Below are 24,962 nucleotides of genomic sequence, written 5' to 3' on the forward strand. Positions count from 1 at the left end.
TCAAACACATTGCTGAGGGTCTGGAGTCACGTGTAGGCACAGACTGGGTAAGGACAGCAGGTTTTCTTCCTAAAAGGCATTTAGTGAAGCAGATGGGTTTTTATGAAAATTGACAGTCGTCACCGTTATGCTAGTTTTTAATGCAAGATTGTAAAGAACAGCACTGAGGGAGTGTCACACTGTCAGAGGGTCAGTACTGAGGGAGTGTCACATTGTCAGATGGTCAGTACTGAGGGAGTGCCGCACTGTCGGAGGGTCAGTACTGAGGGAGTGTCACACTGTCAGAGGGTCAGTACTGAGGGAGTGTCACACTGTCAGATGGTCAGTACTGAGGGAGTGCTGCACTGTCTGAGGGTCAGTACTGAGGGAGTGTCACACTGTCAGAGGGTCAGTACTGAGGGAGTGTCACACTGTCAGATGGTCAGTACTGAGGGAGTGCCGCACTGTCGGAGGATCAGTACTGAGGGAGTGTCACACGGACAGTACTGAGGGAGTGTCACACGGACAGTACTGAGGGAGTGTCACACTGTCAGATGGTCAGTACTGAGGGAGTGCCGCACTGTCGGAGGGTCAGTACTGAGGGAGTGTCACACTGTCAGAGGGTCAGAACTGAAGGAGTGTCACACTGTCAGAGGGACAGTACTGAGGGAGTGTCACACTGTCAGATGGTCAGTACTGAGGACTGCCGCACTGTCGGAGGGTCAGTACTGAGGGAGTGTCACACTGTCAGAGGGTCAGTACTGAGGGAGTGTCACACTGTCGGAGGGTCAGTACTGAGGGAGTGCCGCACTGTCGGAGGGTCAGTACTGAGGGAGTGTCACACTGTCAGAGGGTCAGTACTGAGGGAGTGCCGCACTGTCAGAGGATCAGTTCTGATTCAGTGCTGCACTGTCAGAGGGTCAGTACTGAAGGAGTGCCACACTGTCAGAGGGTCAGTACTGAGGGAGTGCCGCACTGTCAGAGGGTCAGTGCTGAGGGAGTGCCACACTGTCAGAGGGTCAGTGCTGAGGGTGTGCCGCACTGTCAGAGGGTCAGTACTGAGGGAGTGCCACACTGTCAGAGGGTCAGTTCTGATGCAGTACTGCACTGCCAGGGGGTCAGTACTGAGGGAGTGCCGCACTGCCAGAGGGTCAGTACTGAGGGAGTGCCGCACTGTCGGAGGGTCAGTACTGCGGGAGTGCTGCACTGTCAGAGGGTCAGCACTGAGGGAGTGCCGCACTGTCGGAGGGTCAGTACTGAGGAGTGCCGCACTGTCAGAGGGTCAGTGCTGAGGGAGTGCTGCACTGTCAGAGGGTCGGTGCTGAAGAAGCGGTGTAAAGTTGAGTTGGCAGTGCTGATGTTTTATAGGCACAGCAGTATTGTGGGCTGGTTCACCTGTCTTTGATGCAGTCTGGTGGTTGACATGCTAAACCATGGTCCTTTCTGCCTCTGAGCTGGCTGTTAAAGATTCCATGTCACAATTTGGGAGAGCATTTGACTCCTGTCCTGGCCGATATCTATCCCCCTACTGAAATCACTGAAACAGACTGCGTGCTCACTAGCAGAGTTCAGTTTGTAGGAGTTCGCTGTGCTCCATACATGAAACTAAACCTGCGAAGTGCTTCATTGGCTGTCCAGTGCTTTGGAGTGGCTCAAAATATGAAGTATAAACACAAGTTTATCTTCAACTGTGCCTTTGCTCAGTAAATTGGTTAACATGGGACTGGTCCTCTCACAGGCAGACTGCGCAGGAATTCTACAGATTTGATGTTTTTGTAAATAAATGTTGCACACAGACTCATGTACTCAGTTATTTTTCTGTGTGCAGCGAGCAGTGACATCCCACACACACAAAAGGGAGTCATTAGATTTTTTTTAGATTAGATTAGATTACATTACATCGTGGAAACAGGCCCTTCGGCCCAACAAGTCCACACCGACCCGCCGAAGCGCATCCCACCCATGCCCCTACATTTACCCCTTACCTAACATTACGGGTAATTTAGCATGGCCAATTCATCTGGCCTGCACATCTTTGGACTGTGGGAGGAAACCGGAGCACCCGGAGGAAACCCACGCAGACACGGGGAGAACGTGCAAACTCCACACAGTCATTTGGAGATGCTGGTGTTGACTATCACCTGATGAAGGAGCAACGCTCCAAAAGCTAGTGCTTCCAATTAAACCTGTTGGACTATAACCTGGTGTCGTGTGATTTTTAACTTTGTACACAAAAGGGAGGATGACTATCTCCTCGCTTTCTGAGGAAGCACAAGTCAGGGTCAGTGCAGGAAGGATGTTCCCGATGGCTGGGAAGTTCAGAACCTGGAGTCATGGTTCAAGGATAAGGGTCGGCCATTTGGGACTGAGATGAGGAGAAATGTCTTCACCCAGAGAGTGGGGAGTCTGCCACAGAAAGCAGTTCAGGCCAAAACATTGAAGACTTTCAAGAAGGAGTTAGATAAGGTTCTTGCGTGTAATGGGATCAAAGTGTCTCGGGAGAAGGTGGGAACAGTGGACTGAGTTGGATGACCAGCAGTGATCATATTGAATAGCCTAGCATTGTCAAGGGGCTGAATAGCCTAATTTCTGCTCCTATGTCTTATGGTCTTATGGAAGGTTAGGGATTATTTTTATTTTTAAACTTTGACTGCTAGCTCTGGATTCTCCCACAAGAGGAAATGTCTTTTCACCATCCACTTGGTCAAGTTTCCTCAGGATTTTATGTTTCAATTAAGTCAACTCTGGCTCTTCTGGCCCCCAGAGGATACAGTCCCAGCCTGTCTAGCCTTTCCTCATAAGGCAAGCCACTCACTGCAGGGATTAAACAAGTGTACCTTCTCTGTACTGTTAGCAACACATAGAGGTTGAAGAGATAGGGAGGGGTGTGGAATTCATTGCCACAGAAGGCTGTGGAGGCCACGGCATTGACCATATTTAAAACAGAGATCGATATGTTGTTCATTGCCAGGAGGTCAAGGGTTAGGGGGAAAAAGCGGGAAAATGGGATTAGGAAACCTATCAGTTATGATTAAATGGTGGAGCAGACTTGATGGCTGATTGGCCTAGTTTCTGCTTCTATATCTTATGGTCTTATGGAAGGATCAGGGATACGTTGAAGAGTTAGGTACATTAAAGAGTTCATTTTTCTTCCTATCCTAAACGTAGATCCGTTTGAATGGTGGTCGTAATCCCTTGGAAGGCCGTGTGGAGATCCTGACAGAAGTCAACGGTACAATGAAGTGGGGCACGGTGTGCGGCGAGCATTGGAGACTGACCGAGGCTATGGTCGTGTGCCGGCAACTGGGGCTAGGCTTTGCCAACCACGCACTTCAGGTAGGCCCCAGAGGCAGGACACCAGCATCACAGCAAATCAAAACATGTAACTATTTAGTAGACCTCTCCACTGAGGGATGAATGCGTCCAAGTTAACACAATTGAAGATAGAACACAGAAAGACTATTCGGCCTATCAATCTGCTGCTTCTGTACATGGCATACACTATTTTAGAGCCTAACTATCCCAACAATTTAATCACCTGAGGTAAATTTCTTCATCAAAATTTACTGAATCCATTCTGCCTCAGTTATCTTTGCCACAGCGTTATCACACAAAACTCTGGAGTGTTCCATCTTCATCGGTTGCTCCAGGGCAGTTTTCTTCCTCTACAGTAAATGTCTTTTTTTTTGGTAATTGCCTGTTTTTGTCATGTTTCTTGGTTTTGTAGATTTTTTTTTACAGTGCAGAAAGAGGCTATTGGTCCCATTCAAGACTGTACCAACCCTCTGAAGAGCATCCCCCCCAGATCCACCCTTCTACCATAGTAAACCCAGTCTAGCCTGCACATCCCTGGATGCTGCAGGACAACTTAGCCTAGCCAATCCACCTCAGCTGCGCCTCTTTGGACTGCAGGAGTTTGTGGATGGGCAAACTCCACACAGACAGTCGCCCGAGGCTGGAATCGAACCCAGGTCCCAGGCGTTGTGAGGCAGCAGCACTAACCACTGAGCCACCGTGATCATTCTCCGCTTTCTGTGGTAGAGAATTCCCAAACATTTCTCCTCACCTCAGTTTGAAGTAGCCAGCCCCTTACTCAGAAAGTGTGGAAATGTGCTTTAGATTCTTCAGCTATTTCCTCACTGTCACCTCTGCCATGTCCCTCCATTTTCACCAAGTCATGTCCAACTTTAGCATAAATTGTGGGAAGGCAACAGCTTAGTGGTGTTATCGCTAGACTATTAAATTAGAGACCTAGGTAATGTTTTGGAGACCAGGGTTCAAATCCTGCCAGGGCAGGTGGTAGAATTTGAATTCAATAAAAATCTGGAATTATGAGTCTCAGGATGACCACGTAACCATTGCTGATTGTTGGAAAAACCTGTCTGGTTCACTCATGTCGTTTAGGGAAGGAAATCTGCCATCCTTACCTGGTTTGGCCTACATGTGACCCCAGATCCACAGCAGTATGGTCAACGCTTAGGGGTGGGCAATAAATGCTGGCCCAGGCAGCGATTCCCTCATCCCATGAATGAATTTAAAGAAAAAGAATTTCTCAGTCTCTTCATGCGGTCTGGATTAGCTTCCAGCTCCTGAGGGAGGTAAAGAAAACAGAGTATCTGGTCAAACTCCACTTCCAGTGGAAGCTGCTGAATTCTTGGTTGGGACAGTCTGATGTTTGGAAGGGGCTATTTGGGAATGTCCATTACGTAAAGCAGATTGAAAAGGTAGAAATGCTGTGTTTCCTCCAACCCCTCCAAGTAATGGGAGTCAGAAAGACTAGTGTCTCCGAAACTCATTTCAGAGACTCATCATGCGTTAGTTATTAAGTTTTGGGGTTAATGTTGATAAAATGCCAACAGGCGCAGGAGCAGAAGTAGGCCATTCAGCCCATTAAGTCCCCAATCTACTCCACTATTTAGTGAGAACATGGCTGATCTGATAATCCTCAACTACACTTTTGCTTTCTTTACCCTTTAACCCTGATTGAAAATCTATCTCAGCCTTGAATAGACTGAGCGACCCAGCTTTGACAACTCTCTCCACAGAATCACTTCACTTTGAGAGAATAAATTCCTCCTCATCTCTGTCATAAATGCCTGAGTCTTTCTTTTGAGATGATACCCTGTGGTCCAGGATTCTCCCACAAGTGGAAACAACGTCAATGTACCTACTCTGTCAATTCCTAGTTCATGACTGGTGAAGGAAGTTAAAAATGACACAACACTAGGTTATGGTCCAACAGGTTTATTTGAAAGTACAAGCTTTCAGAGCGCTGTTGGACTATAACCTGGTGTTGTGTGATTTTTATCTTTGTCCACCTCAGTCCAACCCCGGCTCCTGCACACATTGATTGGTGAAGTTGGTTCTCATTCCTGCATTGTTTCGAACTGATCCTGGCCTGCTTTCATGTTGGTTAAGTTTCTAACTCTAAGTGTCTTTGAAGAGAAAGCTTCTATGTGTCTAATTTTTGGATGATGCTGTTTATAAACACCAGTCCGAAATCCCTCTACGGTCAACGGAAAGCAATGGGTTGCAAGCTGGGGCAGAGGGATACTGATCCAAGATGCCGTCTTGCACTACGATCAGTGGTCAAAATGATCACAGTTGTGTAGAGAGAACTCTGTTGTTGAAGTGTGGTCAGGGGAAATGGAGCAGGAACACGATGATTCTGCCCATTCAACTATGCAGTAAGATTGAAAATAAGTTCCAACTATTGGGCTGGCTAACCCTTGTTGGTTAGAAAGGTTAACTCAAAATACCTGTGGTGTAAGACTGACTCTCTAATTCAGCAGGAGACGAGTGGGCCCACTCACAGAGTAGGGAAACTGGGGATGGACATAACATAGAAAGTGACCATTCGGCCTCGTGACCATTCACTAGCTCCACTTACCTCATCCTTTAGGTTCCATCATCCTGAGTCGCCGCATGGGAAATGTAAAATAAATTGCCTGCCTGGCGCGTTCTCCCCATGTGTCTGTGTGGGTTTCCTCCAGGTGCTCTGGTTTCCTCCCACAATCCAAAAATGTGCAGGTTAGGTGAATTGACCATGCTAAATTGCCCATAGTGTTAGGTGCATTAGTCAGAGGGAAATGTAGGGGAATGGGTCTTTGGAAGGTCAGTGTGGACTTGTTGGGCCAAATGGCCTGTTTCCATGCTGTAGGTAATCTAATCTGTAAGTAATCTAATCTAATAGGGAGTGGTTTGATGAGGTGAAAGCGATGTGTCAATAGACGTGCAGCTGGGGAAGCACAGCAGGTCAGACAGAAGGGTTTTGGCCTAAAACACTGACTTTCCTGCTTCTCGGATGCTGCCTGGCCTGCTGTGTTCTTCCCAGCTCCACATCCATTGACTCTGACTCCCACCATCTGCAGTCCTTACTGTCTCCAAGTCACTGAAAGTGATGGGTGTTGGACATTGAGAGAATGACCCTGCCATTATGTTTTATTCCAAGACACTGCCAATTCTAATCTCAGTCAGTGCAATTAAACAATGTCTAATCTTTGGAACTCCTGAGGTGTCCTTGGTTGGCGGATTTTCGACCAAAGGGTCAATGCAGAAACTGAAAAGCCGGGCTCCTGTTGCTTTACACTAACTCTCCACCTGGTGCAGATACTGAGGGAGCTCCTGGAACAAAGTGGGGTGACTGAACTCTCTGCCTTCCTTCTCAAAGGAAACCTGGTACTGGCAGGCTGACCATACCACAGACAACGTGGTCCTCAGCGGGACCTCCTGCTCAGGGACAGAGCTCTCCATCTTGCAGTGTTCCCATCACCGTGACCACGTCGACTGCCCACGAGGTGGGGCTCGTTTTGCTGCTGGAGTCATCTGTGCGGAGTGTGAGTGTCAGACCTGTCCTCGCTCTGCTATTGAGGCACAAAGTGGTGAAGTAAGTGGGATGGGAGGTGTGAAGGAACTGACTTGGAGACCTTTCAGGACAAACACAGGAATGTTAAATTTCAAAGTCGAGTGGTCAGCCAATCAGCGCCTTTTTCTCCTGCACCATAAGTATGATTTTTCTTTATTCATTCACGGGACATGGGTGTCATTGGCTAGACCAGTGTTTATTACCTATCTCTAATTGCCCAGGGAGCAGTTAAGAATCAATCACATTGCTATGGGTCTGGAGTCACATGTAGGCCAGACCAGGTAAGGATAACACTTTCCTTCCCTAAATGACATTAGTGAAACAAATGGGTGGCTTTTCCAATAATAGATTCATGGTCATCATTAGACTCTTAATTTTAGACATTTCTTGAATTCAAATTTCACCATGGCAGGATTTGAACCCAGATCCTCAGAACCCTGGCTCTCTAGGTTAAGAGTCCAGTGATAATGCCGCGAGGCCATTGTTTCCCAGTTGTGATTGTCTATAATTTGCCACCCATGTCCTGATGCATTCAAAATTAAAAACTGCAGCAAGACCACTCTTCAGCTTAAAACAAAATCTACCAAAGTACAACTTTGACATTTTCAACTCAACCAGACCCAACTTCAACAACCTTTTGGTAGACAGAGAGTTCCATTCCTCTCCGTGTGGAAGAGGTCACGTTGGGTGGGTAGTGGGTCAGGACAGGAGTAGACTGCTTGCGGATTATGGAATAAGTACAACGGAGGAATACCATTGGTCCATCTCAGTGCAGCAAACCAGGAAAACTCCCACATGTTTATCCAGTGTCGTCTGGGATCCCATTTGATACTTAATGGGGGAGACTGTGGTCTTAGGCACCAGCTACAGATGTTTTCGGGTAGGCTTGTCTCAGGGCGTGATTCTCAGGTAGTTGATTAGCCAGGGACAGACCTTCCCATGGGATCAATGACCCCAGGGGCTGAGCAAGTGCTGTCAGCAAATCAGAAACTGGTGGCACGATTAAGTGATAGCGCCAGTAGGAAGATAGTGGTAGCTGCCAGTATGACAGGCATTTGTCATTGGATCTCAGACCAGAGGTGAGCAATGGCAGAGGTGGGGCAGGTGACAGAGGGGGTGTGCCCCCCTCCCTCACTGCACGCTCCTCAATCAGGAACTGAGTTGTCTTTGACGGAGGGATTGACTCCCCCATGGTGGCAAACAAGCAGCCCTGCAAGGGTTTGCACGTTGGCCATCCCGTGTGATGGACAATATTCTCGCCTTGATCTTAGCACCAAACGCTGAAGAGGGAGGTCCTTAAGTGGGTCTCCCTACGATGGGCGAATGTAGCTACCCCTCCTCATCCACCACCAATGACAGAGTGCGGAATTTATGGATAGCCTGTGGAAATATCCTGCCAAAGCTTCCCAAACCATTTTTGCACTGTTTCTCCATTTTGAGGCATCACTATTGTCACCACGGCTGGTGGGAGCTGAGGGTGAGACGAAGGAGGGCAGGTATATGAAAATGAGAGGAGTCCTGTCTAAGTGGAGACCCTATCCAATAGCTTGGAATGTGGTTGTTTTATCTCAGTCGGAGTCCTCCAGTATTGGCCAGTATTGCTGTCTCAGAACTCACTCCCTGAGAGTTCAGCTCATGACCCAGCTTGGGGTCCTGACCCCAGCATTTTGGGAAACCCTGGTAATCTTCTTGGGATTCCCAAATGAAGGATTATCCCTTGGGGAAGCCTTGGAACAAAGCCATTGTGAGACAGAAGGAAAAGGGGGAGATCTGGGTATGAGTGTAAGGCAGACTGGATGCTATAAGAGAGACATTAACCTTGAAATCTCTTGTTCTTGCTGCTGTTAGCTCTTCCTGACCTGGTCCTGGATGCGCAGCTCGCCCAGGAGTCTGCTTACCTGGAAGACCGGCCCCTCCACATGCTGTACTGTGCCCATGAGGAAGGTTGCCTCTCAAAGTCAGCGGACTCTATGACATGGCCGCACGGTCATCGCCGGCTCCTTCGCTTCTCATCACGGATACACAACATTGGCCGCTCCGACTTCAGGCCACGGGCTGGCCGACACGCCTGGATCTGGCATAGCTGTCACGGGTAGGGTCAAGGCTCAGGGCTACTTGCACCAGCTGGGTTTGTGAACGAGAAAATATACAACTCAGCAAACACTGAGGGACGGAGCAATTTGTTACTCGGTTTGTAAACTCAACACACTCTCACAAATTCCCTTTGATAAGATTCCAGTCTGTAATTCACTCCCTGGTCTCTGTTATTCTATATATAAACCACCCTGAACCCCTTGTTTAGATTTAAGTCTATAACTCACTCCCAGATCTCTATTCTTCAATATATAAACCACCCTGAACCCCTCGCTCAAATTCCAGACTGTAACTCACTCCCAGGTATCTGTTATTCTATATATAAACCACCCCAAATCCCTCGCTCAAATTCCAGTCTGTAACTCACTCATATGTATTTGTTATTCGATATCTAAACCACCCTGAACCCCTCGATTAGATTCCAGACTGTAACTCACTCCCTGGTTTCTGTTATTCTATATACCCTGAACCCCTCGATTAGATTCTAGTCTGTAACTCACTCCCTGGTTTCTGTTATTCTATATACCCTGAACCACTCGATTAGATTCTAGTCTGTAACTCACCCCCTGGTCTCTGTTATTCTATATATAAACCACCCTGAACCCCTCGTTTAGATTTCAGTCTGTAACTCACTCTCAGGTCTCTGTTCTTTGATATATAAAATCCCCTGAACCCCTCAATTAGATTCCAATCTGTAACTCACTAACTGGTCTATGTTATTCGATACATAAACCACCCTGAGCTCCTTGTTTAGATTCCAGTCTGTAACTCAGTCCCAGGTCTCTGCTATTTGCTAACTCTGTCCTGGCTGTAATCAGTAGTTGGAGGTGTGCAGTCTGACCTTGGAGGGGGAGGCTGGGGTCAACACAGATGACAGGTACCCCCCTCTCCAGTGTCTTTCATTGGAAGGTGTGAGTGGAACTGTGCAGTGAAAATGAACAATTCATCAATCCACCAAAGGAAGTTCTTAGAAAACATACATTACAGTGTCTTTCTGGAAAACTGCCGAACAGATGTTCTGTGAATCTGAACAATACTGCTGTCTGGGGGCCCAAATGTAGACTTAAGTGATTTACTTAGCTGTCTGGCCTGTTGTCAGTGAATATCCTCTGCCAAATAAATTCCAGTTTTCAGCATCACGTTGCTTCTTAGAAGTTTTGGGTTGAGAGCTGCTTTGAAAATCAGCAGCTGAGCGATACGTTAGCGGTGGGGTTACATCACATTTAGCAAAAGCAAAAGAGGTTTGAGCTGTGTAATATCTTGTTCCTGAGAATGAAGAAATACCCAAATTAGATCCATGGTCTCTTGTGGCCAAGCAATGGAAGAAAGAGACTAAACACCATCAGAAATAGGAACAGGAGTAGGCCATTCGGCCCCTCGAGTCTGCTCCGCCATTCACTCGGATCATGGCTTCAAAATGGCCTCCATGCTCGATAGCTAAAGGGATACAACTGCTGTTTAGGCCGTGCCTTTGTAACGTCCTTAAGATGAACCAAACTACATGGTAGCTGATGGGTTACGGTGTGGTCATTGCTGTTACAAAGACAAACATGATGGGACGTCATGTTGTGGCTGTACTGGACATTGGTGAGGCTACGTTTGGAATAATGTATACAATTCTGGTCACCCTTCTATAGGAAGGATATTGTTAAAGAGGGTGCAGAAAGGATTTACAAGGATATTGCCAGGGTTGGAGGATTTGAGGAGTAGGGAGAGGTTGAATAGGCTGGGGCTGTTTTCCCTGGAGCATCAGAGTCTGAGGGGTAACCTTACAGAGGTGGATAAAATCATAGGGGGATGGGTAGGGTAAATAGTCAAGGTCTTTTTTCCCAGGGTGGGGGAGTTCAAAACCAGAGGGCATGGGTTTAAGGTGAGGGGAAACATTTTAAAGTGACCTGTGGAGCAATGTTTTCACGGAGAGGGTGATGCATCTAAGGGACAATCTACAATTACAACATTTAAAATACATCTGGATGGGTATGTGAATAGGAAGGTTTTGGAAGGATATGGGTTAAGTGCTGCTAAATGGGATTAGATCAGATTGGGGTGTCTGGTCAGTGCAGATGAATTGAACTGAATGCTCTGCTTCTAGGCTTTGTGATTCTATGATGACCAACTTCTGCATAGCATGAGACAATTAACCACAGTGTGATGATTGACTTGTTAATTTGTTTTGGCATTTTGTGCTGAGAGATAAACATTGATCAGGACATTGAGAAACCCCTCTTGATCTTCTTCCAAGTGAGCCAGAGAATAGGTTTCTCCTTCACCTGAGAAGTCAGTCGGGTATACGAATGAAGAACGTGATGACACTAATGACTATGAAAGGTCCACCATTGGCTGGTTCCCATCCTAAAGGGAGTCAGAGCGTGAACCGTAATCTTGGAAAGTTCTCTCTGTTCAAAAATCATTTCTGTGATTTTAAAAAAAATGTGAGAGAGGGAAGAAACAGAATTGCAGTTGACTTAACCAAACTTCCCTTCGAGGTTTGTGTAAAGATTTGTAGCTCGGGTGCCGGTTGCCGTGGTTGTGGGTATGTTTGCTGAGCTGGGATGTTGATTTGCCGATGTTTCGGCCCTCGTCTAGGTGACATCTTCGGTGCTTTGAAGCCTCCTGTGAAATGCTGCCGTCCTGTGTTTTCTGGGATTTATTTGGTTCTGTTCCTGTGTTTCCGTTTCTGGTTTTGGTTGTTTGCTGCAGTGGTCGGTCTATTGGGTCTAGGTCTGTGTGCTAGCTGATGGAGTCCGTGGATGAGTGCCATGCTTCTCTGAATTCTCTGGCTGTCTTCTGTTTAGCTTGTCCTGTGATTGTTGTGTTGTCCCAGTTGAATTTGTGGGCCCTGTCATCTGTGAGTGTGGCTACTAGGGACAGCTGGTCTTGTAGTTTAGGGCTAGTTGGTGTTCATGAATGCGGATGCATTAAACACTATATAGGACAAACAGGCAGACAACCAGCAATCCGCATCCACGAACACCAACTCGCCACTAAATGCCACGACTAGCTGTCCCTAGTAGCCACGCACACAGATGACAGGGACCACAAAATCCTGATTGGCCTCGCTTAACAGAATTGGAAAATGTTTTGAAAATAGAGATGGATGGATTATTGATGACCAAGGGAGATTGTGAGATTATTGGGGAATAGGCAGGAATGTAGAGTTGAGGTTGAAATCAGATAAGCCGTGATCGCATTGAATGGCTAGAGCAGGCTGGAAGGGCTGAGTGGCCTACCTTTGTTCAAATATATCTGTTTAGACACTTTACTCTGTAATCACACTATGCCGACCCAATCAAATGAGCCAATGCTGTACGATGAATATCAGGACGTTGGGAGAACAACTCAAAGCCCTTTCCTAATGCAGTCAGCATGTGACTGGTTGAGGCTGGGAATCAGTTTGTGGGGCCCAGAATTCCAGATGTTGTCTCACTCTGTGGTTTTGTAGCATCCCTGCGATCCACCTGAACATCTGCCTGGAAATCAGCTACTGGCCTGTGAGAAAATCAGTTCAGCAACAAGCAGTGGCCTCTTGGAAGCAGCAGCTCTTCCGGAATTTTCTGACCTTGTGCCCTGCAGAATTCCTAACTGATCCCGTGCCTGCCTTCTAACTCCTTCACCTGATTGAACACATCCCAACCCCCCAACCCAGCCAATGATTCCCCAAGCAAGAGTCTTTGTGAAATGAGGATTTTAAAAAAAAAAAAGACTTTGGGGTTTCTGTCTTATTGACAGTGCACAGACATCACGTTTCTTGCATTCTCTCTCATTAACTAATCTCCCCCATGGCAGTTGCGGTGAGAGGTTGGAGTTGGTAAAAATCAGCCAAAGCTCTGGGTTTTTGATTGATTTGATTTGGTCTGAAGATATTCAACAGGAATGTTCTTATGGATCTGAGCAAGGTTACAACCCATTAGGGTCTCTGTAAGAACAGTTCTGCTGCTCTCACACCCCTGCCCCTTCCCCCATAGCCCTGCAAACATGTCCACTTTAAAAAGTTATCCAATACCCTTGCGAAAGCTGTTATTAACTCTTTGTGCCACACTCTCACGCTGCCCATTCCACTCACAGTGTGGAATGGTACTTCCTTGCACCATTTTTTATGTTTTAGCCAATCATTGTGTATCTGTGTCCTCTGGTTCTTAACCCTTGCACCAATGGCAATGTGTTCTCCCTCTCTACTCTGTCCTGAACCCTCGTGATGTCAAAAACCTCTCTCCCCTTAACCTCCATCTTTCCTAATCAGTCCATGTTGCTGAAATCCCTCATCCCTGGACCCACTCTCCTGAATCTTGGAATTTGCTCAAGGTGAAGCAGGCCATTCAGCCAATCTGTCTCCACCTATCCAGTCTGATCTTAAACATTGATGATGTGGAGGTGCCGGTGTTGGACTGGGTTGGACAAAGTCAAAAATCACAAGACACCACATTATAGCCCAATGAGTTTATTTGAAATCACAAGCTTTCAGAGCGCTGTTCCTTCATCAGGTGCTAGTGAGAGAGGAAAATCTTTTCCTTATAAATTCTAAGGTCTTCCCCTCTCACTAGCATCTCATGAAGGGGCAACACTCCGAAAGCTAGTGCTTGCAAATAAACCCGTTGGACTGTAACCTGATTTTTGACCTTAGTCATTGATGTAGAGTCTTGTTTTGGAAATCTCTTCTGAGGGTTCCCTTGCGCTCTCTCTCTCTCTCTTTTCTTACGCTCTCGCACTTTGTATATGTGTCCTTTTGTATCGGAGTCCTCAGTTACTGACACAGCTGCTTTACCATCCTGCCTCATCCTTTCATTTTTATTATGTTGCAGTCTATACTGTTCTGATAACTAAGGATGGGCAGTAAGTGCAGCTCCAACAACAATGGCCAACTCTCGGAAGACTATCGGAGTGAGCTGCATGGAGAGGCAAAACATTATTTCCAAATATCACATCTAATTCTTTTGCCCATCATCTTAGACCTGAGTCTTTATTTCACCACCTTCCTCCCTACTCGCCTGGCAACCCCTTGATTGTTTTTGACTGTGTTCTTAAAACGTGGGCTCTCATGGTTTTAATACACACTCAGGTCAGACATCTTAGTAACCATTGAACTATGTAACACTGTACGTGATGGTAAGACTATGGGGGCAACAGGTTCTGGACTGTGCAGGGTCCAGTTTCTGAGTAGAACACCACCCCATGACTGTTCAGATCGCAGTGACTCACACAGTGTACCTCTGATGCAATCTACTTAGCCATTAAACCCTAACTCTGCAATAGGGATTCAGGGTGGGGAGAGCCAACTGTGGGAAAGTTGGAACGTTTTAGAGTGATGAATGGTACTGTTCAGCAACCATGACTCAATTATTTACACAGAGAGTTCAGGGTGAGTTGAAGGAGGCTGAGAATGTGGCAGGATGTCTCTACAGAGAGAGATTGTCAGGATTTATTGATGTGGAGTGGGTTACTGGCTTTGAGTTGGGGGGGGAGAAGGGGGTGGAGGGGACACAGATCCCAGCAGGACAGGGAGAGAGTGGCCATGTGAACTGGATGGGGACTGTGGTTGCGATCTGAAGTGGGAAGCCCCAAGTTTTCAGGATGATCAAGGTGTGCAGGAGACAATGGGTTCTCCTGCACCTCCCCTCAGGAGTGGGTTAACATTGAGGTCACTGTTTTCACAGCAGGTCCAGATGCTTCCTGTTTTGCCCAAAAATTAAAATTAATCGCTATAAACTGATCTATCATTTATAAACATGATGAGGGATGATCTATGTTTCTCACAAAGGAATTGGAGAAATGCCCTTAAGTAAACTAGCTCACATGTTTCCAGGGAAAAAGCACCAAATTTTTTTATCTACATGTAAACATGGACCTTTGCTGGAGTTTGTGGTCACATTAGAACTTCTCTCCCAGTGCATTATTTGTGAACATTTCCCCATTCATTAGATCATTTTGAAACTCTTTTCCTTTTCAGTTGTCTGTGTGTCCTCCTTCAGATGATGTTGGAGTTAAAGATTTGTGATAATATCTTCTCCTCAAATTCTTCTGCTGGACATCAAAACACCATTCACAACCAAGCAGCCCACTTGACTGGCACCCCCACTCACCACCGTCAACACTGTCTCCCTTCACCAGCGACACTGAGTGGCAGCAGTGTGTTACCATCTACAAGATACACCGCAGCAACTCACCAAAGCCCCTCTGACAGTACCTTCCAAACACATGACCTCTACTGTCTAGAAGGACAGGGGCAGCAGATACAGGGGAACACCAGCCCCTCCAAGTTCTCCTCCAAGCCACTCGCTATCATGATTTGAGAATATGTCACCCACTGTTGCTGGGTCAAAATCCCGGCATTCCCTCCCTATAGCCTTGATCCCTACACCACGCGGATCGCAGCAGTTGTAGAATCATAGAGTTATACAGCACATAAACAGACCCTTTATTCCAACTCGTCCATGCCAACCAGACTAATCCTAATCTAATTTAGTCCCATTTGCCAGCATTTGGGCAATATTCCTGTAAGCCCTTCCTACTCAAATACCCATTCAGATGCCTTTTGTATGGTAACAGCCTCCACCACTTCCTCTGACAGCTCTTTCCATGCACACAACACCCTTTGCCTGAAAAGGTTACCCCTTAGGTCCCTTTTAATTCTTTCCCCTGTCACCCTAAACCCTGTAGTTTTGGACTCCCCTCCCTGGATCTGGAAAGCAGCTCATCACCAGCTTCTCTGGGGTGTTTAAAAATGAAACACCAGTGACACCAACATCCTCCATTGTCACAAAGGCAGTTGGAAATCCTCTCCTCTGCCTACCTTCCCCATCTCCCACATTCTGACCCAGTGCCCTTTGTAGAAATGTCCCTTTGCCAATTGGGTTTCTCGTTAACTCCGGATCACGGAGTGCTCTGTCAGTGTTGTGCCCAGTGATGTTGGTCATCTGCGTAAATAAATATCATCTGGCATTTGGTACTTTGAAATTATTTTTGACATTAACTAATTTTAGATTGTTGATAATCCCAGCAATTTACTCGTCAAAGTATCCAGCATCAGGGAGATTCTGACACTGGGCCAGTGCCTTACACGCCCCATGTCCAGTCTATGCAATTGGAAAAACAAGCACTTGTTTGTGCTTGAAAGGGAAGTTTATTCCTCTGAATTGTAACATATCTTTAAATGTTATATATAAAGACAGCTAACTATCCCCATGTTAACCACAGCCTTGCATCCCTTCCTCTTGTCTGTTTGCACTTTAAAAGAGATGTATCGAGTGTCTATTGATTGCAAGGGTTTCTTTATGAAAGAAAATACAAGGGAGGGGTAAAATCTTACGTCTATGTACATAGAACAGTCAGGCACAGTACAGGCCCTTCCGCCCTCGATGTTGTGCCAATCATTTATCCTACTCTAAGATCAAACTAACCTACATACGCTTCATTTTACTATCATCCATGTGCCTATCCAAGAGATGCTTAAATGTCTCTAATGTAGCCTCTTAGACACAGTCCTGACATTAAGGTGGTTTATCTGTTGTTGAATTAAGGGCAGAGAAACGTTATACTGTGTCTGGGGGAATTCACAGTATTTTGTTGAACATTTTAAGCAGCAGTAATACAGTATCCAGTGCCTGGTCAAGTGATGACACTCAAGATTAGAGTGATGCTGCAAAAGCACAGCAGGTCAGGTAGTATCCGAGGAGCAGGACAATCGACTTTGCGGGCAAAAGCCTTTCATCAGAAAGTGATGGCATTATCAGGCAAGTGCTCCCCAAATCATTGGTTATGAAGTTGTGAAATGCCCAAAGAGCCTAGGATGCTATCCCCTTCAGAGCCCACCTGGTGTGCTGAGCAATGGTCTCTTTGTGCGCTGGCATCTGTATAACCTCAGGAGGCTCTCCACAATCCAGAATATCAAGCTGTCTTTGGAACAATACTGAAAGATTGGATTATTGTAACTCACCTCGTTGCTGATTTTCTTTCTTCAACAACGCTCTGTTTGAAGATTTCACTCCTGTTGCCCACCTCTGTTGGCCAGTTATTGTCCCTGAAGACCCTCTGGTGTTCCCAAAAACAGAGCAACAATGCTTTAAGTGCAGGGATCAGTTTAGTAGCTGCTGATGCCTGTTGTTATTAACTGCTGTTATGCTTCCTGGCCCACGTACTAAGGGACGCTGAAGTGTTCATCAACTGTTTGGGTAACATGGAGTGAAGTTTTGGCTGTACTGGTGTGTTATCATAGTAACCCTACAGTATGGAAACAGGTCATTAGGCCCAACAAGTCCACACCAACCCTCCGAAGAGGAACCCACCCAGACCCATTCCCCTACATTTACCCCTTACTAATGCACCTAACCTACACATCCCTGAACACTATGAGCAATTTAACACGGCCAATTCACCTAACTTGCACATCTTTGGGCTGTGGGAGGAAACCAGAGAACCCAGAGGAAACCCAAACAGACACTGGGAGAATGTGCAAACTCCACAACAGCCTGAGGCTGGAATCGAACCCAGGTTCCTGGCACTGTGAGGCAGCAGTACTAACCACTGAGCCACTAACTCAGAGATGTAGAGATAAAGGAGCTTGGCTAAAGTGGGGTGGGTCTTATATCTTACTGAGGTCTGCATTTGGAGCCATGTTGTGGGAGGCAATTGCTCACTCTTTCACAAACCCGACGCCTGTTTCCTTTTGCAGACACTACCACAGCATGGAGGTCTTCACTCACTATGACCTCTTGACCCTGAATGGCAGCAAGGTCGCAGAAGGACATAAAGCAAGCTTCTGTCTCGAAGACTCAGACTGTGAAAGAGGTATGTCTGGAGCTGGAAGAGGGATGGTAGGTGAGGGAGAGTTGAGGGTGGAGTCGACTGCTGTGAGGTCTGAATCAAGAACAGAGAGTGCTGGAGAAACTCAGCAGGTCTGTTAGCATCTATAGAGAGAGAAACAGGGTTAATGTTCTGAGTCCGGTGACTCTTTGTCAGAGGGTGTAAGATCTCGCTGTGGGAAGGCTCAGTCAGAGCTGTGTCTGATTTCATTGGAAATAAGATTAGAAAGAGACACGATCGATCCCTTCACCTCGATGAGAGATGTGGATGTGGTCTCATGGATTGTGAGCTCTCGACGTAGCAAGTGGTTAGTGTGAAAACTCCCTTTCCACTCAAGGATTGAGCACATTTGGTGCATCAACTAACATTCACAAAGGAGCAGGGGACATTGCTAATATAGAGCAAGTTACAAAACTCTCATCCAATCTCTTCGTCAGGCAGAAGATCTAGAAGCTTAAATACACACACCAACAGATTCAAGAACAGCTTCTTCCCCGCTGTTATCAGCCTGATGAATGGACCTCTCAAATTTCAAATCTAATGTTGATCTTGCTTTGTACACCTCCTATAACATTGTATGTCTTGCTCTATTCGATCACCCTATGATCTATATGTCCTTGATCTCCTCAAAACAAAGCTTTTCACTGTACTTAGATACAAGTGATAATGATCAATCAAATCAAAGTGCTGCTGTGTTGGAGGTGCTGTTTTTCAGATGTGATGTGAAACTAACATCTCATCTGCCCTAAAAAGGGGAACCCCCATGACTCTGTGTTGAAGAAGATCAGGAGAATTTGTCTCTAGTGTCCTGACTAGAGTCATAGAGATGTACAGCATGGAAACAGACCCTTTGGTCCAACCCGTCCATGCCGACCAGATATCCCAACCCAATCTAGTCCCACCTGCCAGCACCCACCCATATCTCTCCAAACTCTTCCTATTCATATACCCATCCAAATGCCTCTTAAATGTTGCAATTGTACCAGCCTCCACTACTTCGTCTGGCAGCTCATTCCATACACGTACCACCCTCTGCGTGAAGAAGTTGCCCCTTAGGTCTCTAAGAAAGCATGTTGTCTTTGATTCACTCATAGGATCTGGGCATTGCTGGCTACACCAGCCTTTATTGCCCCTTCCTATTTACCCTTGAGAAGGTACTGGTGAGCTATGCATACGGTGAAGGCACTCCCACATTGTTTGAACTTTGTCAGAGCAGATTGGCACAACTGAGGGGTTGGCCAAGCCATTGCAGAGATAACTACATTGCTGTGGGTCACATAGAGGTCAGACAGGGTAAGGATGGCAGATTTCCTTCCCTTTTACTCAGTAATATACTTTTGGCAGTACAGACCTGATGGGCCGAAGGGCCTTTTCTGTACTGTGTGATAATGGAAATAGCAAAGACCTGAAAATGTTAACCGTTTGAGTGCGTCAGGTCACAATCCATCTGGAACTCTTTGTTTTGACCTTACATATTTTGATCTTGCCACATCAGATACTAACATAATGATTAGATATCTGTACAAGCACCAGGGGAAACCCAGCCCTTAACAAAGGTCTCAGGAGATCCTCAAGCATTTTACTGACATATTCAGAAGTGCCAGCGTTGTTACAATGTGGGGAAAGCAGTTTGTCTCTAAGAAGGCTCCCACAAACCACAGTGATACAAACATCTGAAAAAGGAGAAGGAGGAGACTCTTCAGCCCTTCCAGCACCACCTTTCAGTAAGGGCATGGCTGATCTGCTTGCATTTTGAATTCCATAATCCTCATTGACCACACGATGACCCTGATTCCCATGCCTAACAAGAGCTTATTCACCTTTAACCTAAAAATGGTCAGTGACACCTCCCCACTCTCCCTGCCTTCTTCAGCAGAGAGTTCCACACTCCGACATAACCCTCAGAAAGAGAGAGAGAGATTTCTCCCCATCTCTGTCCTGAAAGAGTAAGCCCCGATCCTTAAACCCTTTAGATCTGGACTCGCCCACAAGAGGAAACATCCATTCCACATCCAGCACCAGTCTTCGTGGCTAGGGAACCCTGTTTCCAGGTGTTTACCAGTGCAGCACTCCCTCAGTGGGACCTCAGGGTGGGTTTTCGGGGGTAGGATATAGGCAGTTGTTGAGTAGGGTGCAGGGTTGGTGTTGATCAGGAGGGGTTTAGGGGGTGGAGGAAGGTTATTAAAATGGCTGTGTTTACCCTGAAGGAAGCAAAGCCTCAGCATTTTACAGATGGTAGGGTGCGGTAGAATCTTGGGAAACAGATATTAAACCATGGCCCTCAGCAAAGGAAAGATCCAAAACATTTAACTGCACTCACATCTGTCCAATCTCAACACCTCCATTACTAGCCTGAAACTTAATAGCCCAAAGGCCATTCCCATGATCTCCTTAGGAGTTGTACTCTGCAGTTCGGGATCTCTGGCAAAGATCATTTGACCATTTATATCCATCCCAATGGCTTTCGACTCCATTTTCACCATTGGTTGGCTGTCAGATGGGGAGCGATGATTTGATTTGATTTATTATTGTCAGACGCGCCTGAGTACAGTGAAAGGGTCTGTTTTGCATGCAGATCATACCATACAAAGACAACAAGATCATAGTGTGATTGAACAGAGCGAGGAATACAGGTAACGGGTGCAAAGAAGGTGCACAGAAAGCAAGATCAACATTAGATTTGAAATTTGAGAGCTCCATTTGGAAATCGACAATGGACTGAGTTGATCTTTGTGTGTGGTTTTCCAGTTGAACCCCTTTTCTCTCTGCATTTTCCACTAGGCATTTACAAACGATATGCCTGCGCCAACTTTGGGGAGCAAGGTGTCACTGTGGGCTGCTGGGATCTCTATCGCCATGACATCGACTGTCAGTGGATTGATGTTACTGATGTTAAACCAGGAAACTATGTCTTTCAGGTATGGAAACCAAGCAACTCTCTTAGTTTGGAACGTCTACAATAGTGTAGCGTATAGGAATGTTTTGTGCCTCTTTCTCCCTTAATAGGAGCACAAAGGATGGCACGGTGCCTCACAGTGCCAGGGTCCCGGGTTCGATTCCAGTCTCAGGTGACTCTGTGTGGAGTTTGCACATTCTCCCTGTGTCTGCATAGGCCAAAGATGTACAGGTTAGGTGGATTGGCAATGCTGAATTGCCCATTGTCCAGGGATGTGAAGCCCTCGGATAAGCAGGAAGAGGGTAGGGTGCTCTTCAGAGTGTCAATGCAGACTCCATGAGCCAAATAGAGTCATAGAGATGTACAGCACAGAAACAGACCCTTCATTCCAGCTCATCTATGCAGACCTATATCCTAAGCTAATCTAGTCCTGTTTGCCAGCACTTGGTCCATATCCCTCTAAACCCTTCCTATTCATATACCCATCCAGATGCCTTTTAAATGTTTTCGTTTAGCAGCCGCCTTCACCAGTTCTTCTGGCAGCTCATTCCGCGCACACACCACCCATTGCCCCCTTTGGTCCCTTTTAAATTTTTCCCCTCTTATCTTAAACCTATACCCTCTAGCTTTGGATTCCCCCAGCCCAGGGAAAATACCTTGTTTATCCACCCTATCCATGTCCCTCATGATTTTATAAACTTCTAGAAGGTCATTCCTCAGCCTCCGACGCTCCAGGGAAAACAGCCCTAGCCTATCAACCTCTCTCTGTAGCTCAAACCCTCCAACCCTGGCAACATCCTTGTAAATCTTTTCTGAACCCTCTCAAGTTTCACAACAACACCCTTCCTATTGCAAAGGCCTCTTTCTGTGCTGTTGGGATTCTATAGAAGTAATTCTACAAAAACAAAAAGTAGGAGGGTCATCGTGTGGTCAATGGGGCTTATGGAATTCGAACCCGCAAGCAGTTCAGCCATGCCCTTACTGTTTTTTTATTTGCTCACAGGATGTGGTGGGGATGGTAGCACTAGGGATGAACAGAGTGAAGCAGAATTGATGCAAACTGTACTTCCCTTGTTGGGATGGAGGAAGCAGAGTGAGTGGGTTACTCTTCGGAGGGTCGGTATGGACTTGTTGGACCAAAGAGCCTGTTTCCACACTGTAGGGAATCTAATCATGAGGGATGCGGAGGACATCACAATTGATGTATTTATGATTGACATGTTATGAGAGACTAAGGAAAAGCTGGACTGGGTAGTCCATTCCCCAGAAAAGGGGTGAGGGGTGACATCGGGAGTCCTTTGCAAGGGTTTGATCAGGTCAGCGAAGAGAAGATATCTCCATCTGGGGGCAGCCTGCAAAACCAAACATAGAAACATCCTTTCCCTTCTTTCCTAAAAGTGGTGGGAATATGGAACTCCGTAAAGCTGTCTCATTAGAGAGACAGAGAGACAGACAGACACACACACAAAAAAGGTGGCATTTTAACCTGAGGGTCACCACCCCTCGGGTGAGAAGATTAGATTAGATTACTTACAGTGTGGAAACAGGCCCTTCGGCCCAACAAGTCCACACCAACCCTCCGAAGCACAACCCACCCAGACCCATTCCCTTACATTTACCCCTTCACCTAACACTACGGGCAATTTAGCATGGCCAATTCACCTGACCTGCACATCTTTGGATTGTGGGAGGAAACCGGAGCACCCGGAGGAAACCCACATAGACACGGGGAGAATGTGCAAACTCCACACAGACAGTCACCTGAGGTGGGAATTGAACCCGGGTCTCTGGCGCTGTGAGGCAGCAGTGCTAACCACTGTGCCACCGTGCTGCCCATGGCAGAAGACAGAACATTCACAGTAACCTCAACTGATGTGGGAACTGAACCCACTCTGTCAGGGTCACTGTATCACACAGCAGGCATCCTGTTGCCTGAGCTAACTGACAGGGCTTACTACCACTTGCAGGGCTTGAAGTGTGTAGATGTGTTTAAGGGGAAGCTGAACAAAGACAGATGATGGAAATAAATAAAACTATCCGTGCGTATGGCAAGGTGAAGTCAGGTCAGTGGAGGGTCATGTGGATTATGGATGCCAGCATTGTTTGAGTGGGCCAAATGGCCTGTTTTTGTGCTGTAGCTATGTGCAAATGAAGGCTTTTGGTTTCGGTGTATTAAGAAGCAGCCAATGAAGACAGCAGTGAGTGGGAAGCAAGCTGGAGGTTGAGAGTCAGGAGACAGGACACTCTGGATTTCCCATACACTGGACAGAGTGCAGGATGAACGGGGGTATAAGGGTCAGAGCTAACAAACAGGACTGCAGCAGCTGATGGGGGTAGAGGGAGAGTGAAGGATAACATTTGGGAAGTGTGGGTGATAGGATGGTACCTCTTTCTCTGTAATCCATTGAACATAGTACAGCACAGGAACAGGCCCTTTGGCCCACAATGTTGTGCCGAACATGAAGCCAAATGAAACTAATCCCTTCTGCCTGCCTTTGGTCATTATCCCTCTATTCCTTGCATATTCACGTGTTTATCTAAAAGCCCCTTAAATGCCCCTATGGTATCTACCTCCACCACCACCTGGCTGCGTGTTCCTGACTCCTACCACTCTCTGCGTAAAGAAATATGCCCCTCACTTCTCCTTCGCGAAGAAGTGACTTGGCAGAGAATCACACCTGGTCCCTCAACCCCAGCTCAATTGCCAAGAAAGCCCAGCAGCGTCTCTACTTAATGAGCAGATTGAGGAAAACCCACCTCCCCCCCCCCCCATCCTCACCACATTCTACTGAGGGTTCACTGAGAGTACCCTGAGCTGCTGCATCACTGCCTGGTTCAGGAGTTGCATCGTTTCAGATCGTCAGACCCTACAACAGATTGTGAGGACCACTGATCATCTGGGGATCATTGGGGTCTCTCTTCCCTTCATTATTGACATTTTCTCCACACGCTGCATCTGAAAGACTAAGATCATTGTGGACGACCCCACACACCCCTCACTCAAACTCTTCTCCCTCCCGCCATCTGGGAGAAGATATCAGATCATTCGGTCTCTCACGGCCAGACTGTGCAACAGTTTCTTCCCTCTGGCCATCAGGCTCCTTAACACTGTATGATCAGACTCTTTTCCACCTGAAACTCTTTGCACGATTTTGAATTGCTGTTAGACCAATGTTTTATTAATTAACATTCTTTTATGACACCCTGTCATTTGTACACCAATGTGCCGATTGCCTTGATGTGGCAGGAATTACTGAGCTCGTGTGTTTTGCACTTCTTATGCACTTTATGCCACACTGTGTATGATCGTGTAGTTTGTGCTGTCCATGTAGCACCCTGGTCCTGGAGGAATGTTGTCTCGTTATTCCTGTCTCGGTTGTATATGGTAGAAATGACAAATAAAGCTGCTCATTACGCTTGACTCTTGACTCCTTTGAACATTCCCCCTTTCACCTTAAATGCATGTCCCACTCCACTGGTAGACTGTCACTGCTATTGCTGTCCCATTTCAGGTCCAGTGCAGATGGAGAGCTCATCGTTGACATGGTACTGTGTTTTGTGAAACACATGCCCTTCCTCTCTCCCCTTCTAAGAATTTGTGTCCCAATTAATCTGTAGCTTTCTTTCTGAAAATGTCCTGAATTTCCATCTCTTTACTTCACCCAGGTCCACATCAATCCCAACGCCGAGGTGGCCGAGTCTGATTTCTCAAACAACCTTGTGAAGTGCCGATGTAGATACGATGGTTTTCGGATCTGGATGTACGGGTGCCACACGGGTACGTAACTCTTCAACAGAAGCTGAGTCTCAGATCATCACTGAATGTGTCCCCACGGGGAATATCTTCATCAGCTCTGTGCTGTTAACCACTGTATTATACCAGCAAGGATTTCTGACCCAACTGAGTCTTCGGAAAAATCCTACCACCTCCCAAGATCCCATCACGCCTCCAATCTTTTCCATTTCTGATTTCAATTCGCCCATTATTGGATTTTTAGGGGACTTGACAGGGGAGATGCAGAGATGTTGTTTCCCCTTGTGGGTGAGTCTAGGAGAGGGGTATCATCTGAGAGTAAGGGGGTCGTCCATTGAAGACTGAGATGAGGAGGAATTTCTTGTCTCAGAGGGGAGTGGAATTCTTTACCACAGAGTGCTGTTGAGGCTGGGTCATCAAGTGTATTCAAGGTTGAGGTTAGTTTTTAATCAGTAAGGGAGTCAAGGGTTCTGGGGAAAAGGCAGGAGAATGGAGTTGAGGATTATCAGGTCAGCCACGATCTTATTGAATGGTGGAGCAGACTCGATGGCTGAATGACCCAGTTCTGCTCTTATGGT

The 24,962-nt window shown here is 46.6% G+C and overlaps 1 protein-coding gene across 2 annotated transcripts in view; it reads left to right on the top strand.

Moving 5' to 3' along the window:
- Positions 1-24,962, top strand: part of loxl4 (lysyl oxidase-like 4) — a 139,917-nt gene that overhangs the window by 107,567 nt on the left and 7,388 nt on the right. For both annotated transcript variants that reach the window (XM_043713008.2, XM_043713009.2), the window contains exons 9-14: positions 3,148-3,315; positions 6,650-6,815; positions 8,693-8,936; positions 17,604-17,719; positions 20,516-20,652; positions 24,297-24,408. In XM_043713008.2, the coding sequence (XP_043568943.1) occupies positions 3,148-3,315; positions 6,650-6,815; positions 8,693-8,936; positions 17,604-17,719; positions 20,516-20,652; positions 24,297-24,408 (943 nt within the window). The remainder of the gene's footprint in view (positions 1-3,147; positions 3,316-6,649; positions 6,816-8,692; positions 8,937-17,603; positions 17,720-20,515; positions 20,653-24,296; positions 24,409-24,962) is intronic.

This window comes from Chiloscyllium plagiosum, unplaced genomic scaffold, assembly GCF_037043375.1.
Source record: "Chiloscyllium plagiosum isolate Xiang-an unplaced genomic scaffold, Cpla_swu_hap1 HiC_scaffold_22, whole genome shotgun sequence".
In the NCBI taxonomy this organism is placed as follows: domain Eukaryota; kingdom Metazoa; phylum Chordata; class Chondrichthyes; order Orectolobiformes; family Hemiscylliidae; genus Chiloscyllium; species Chiloscyllium plagiosum.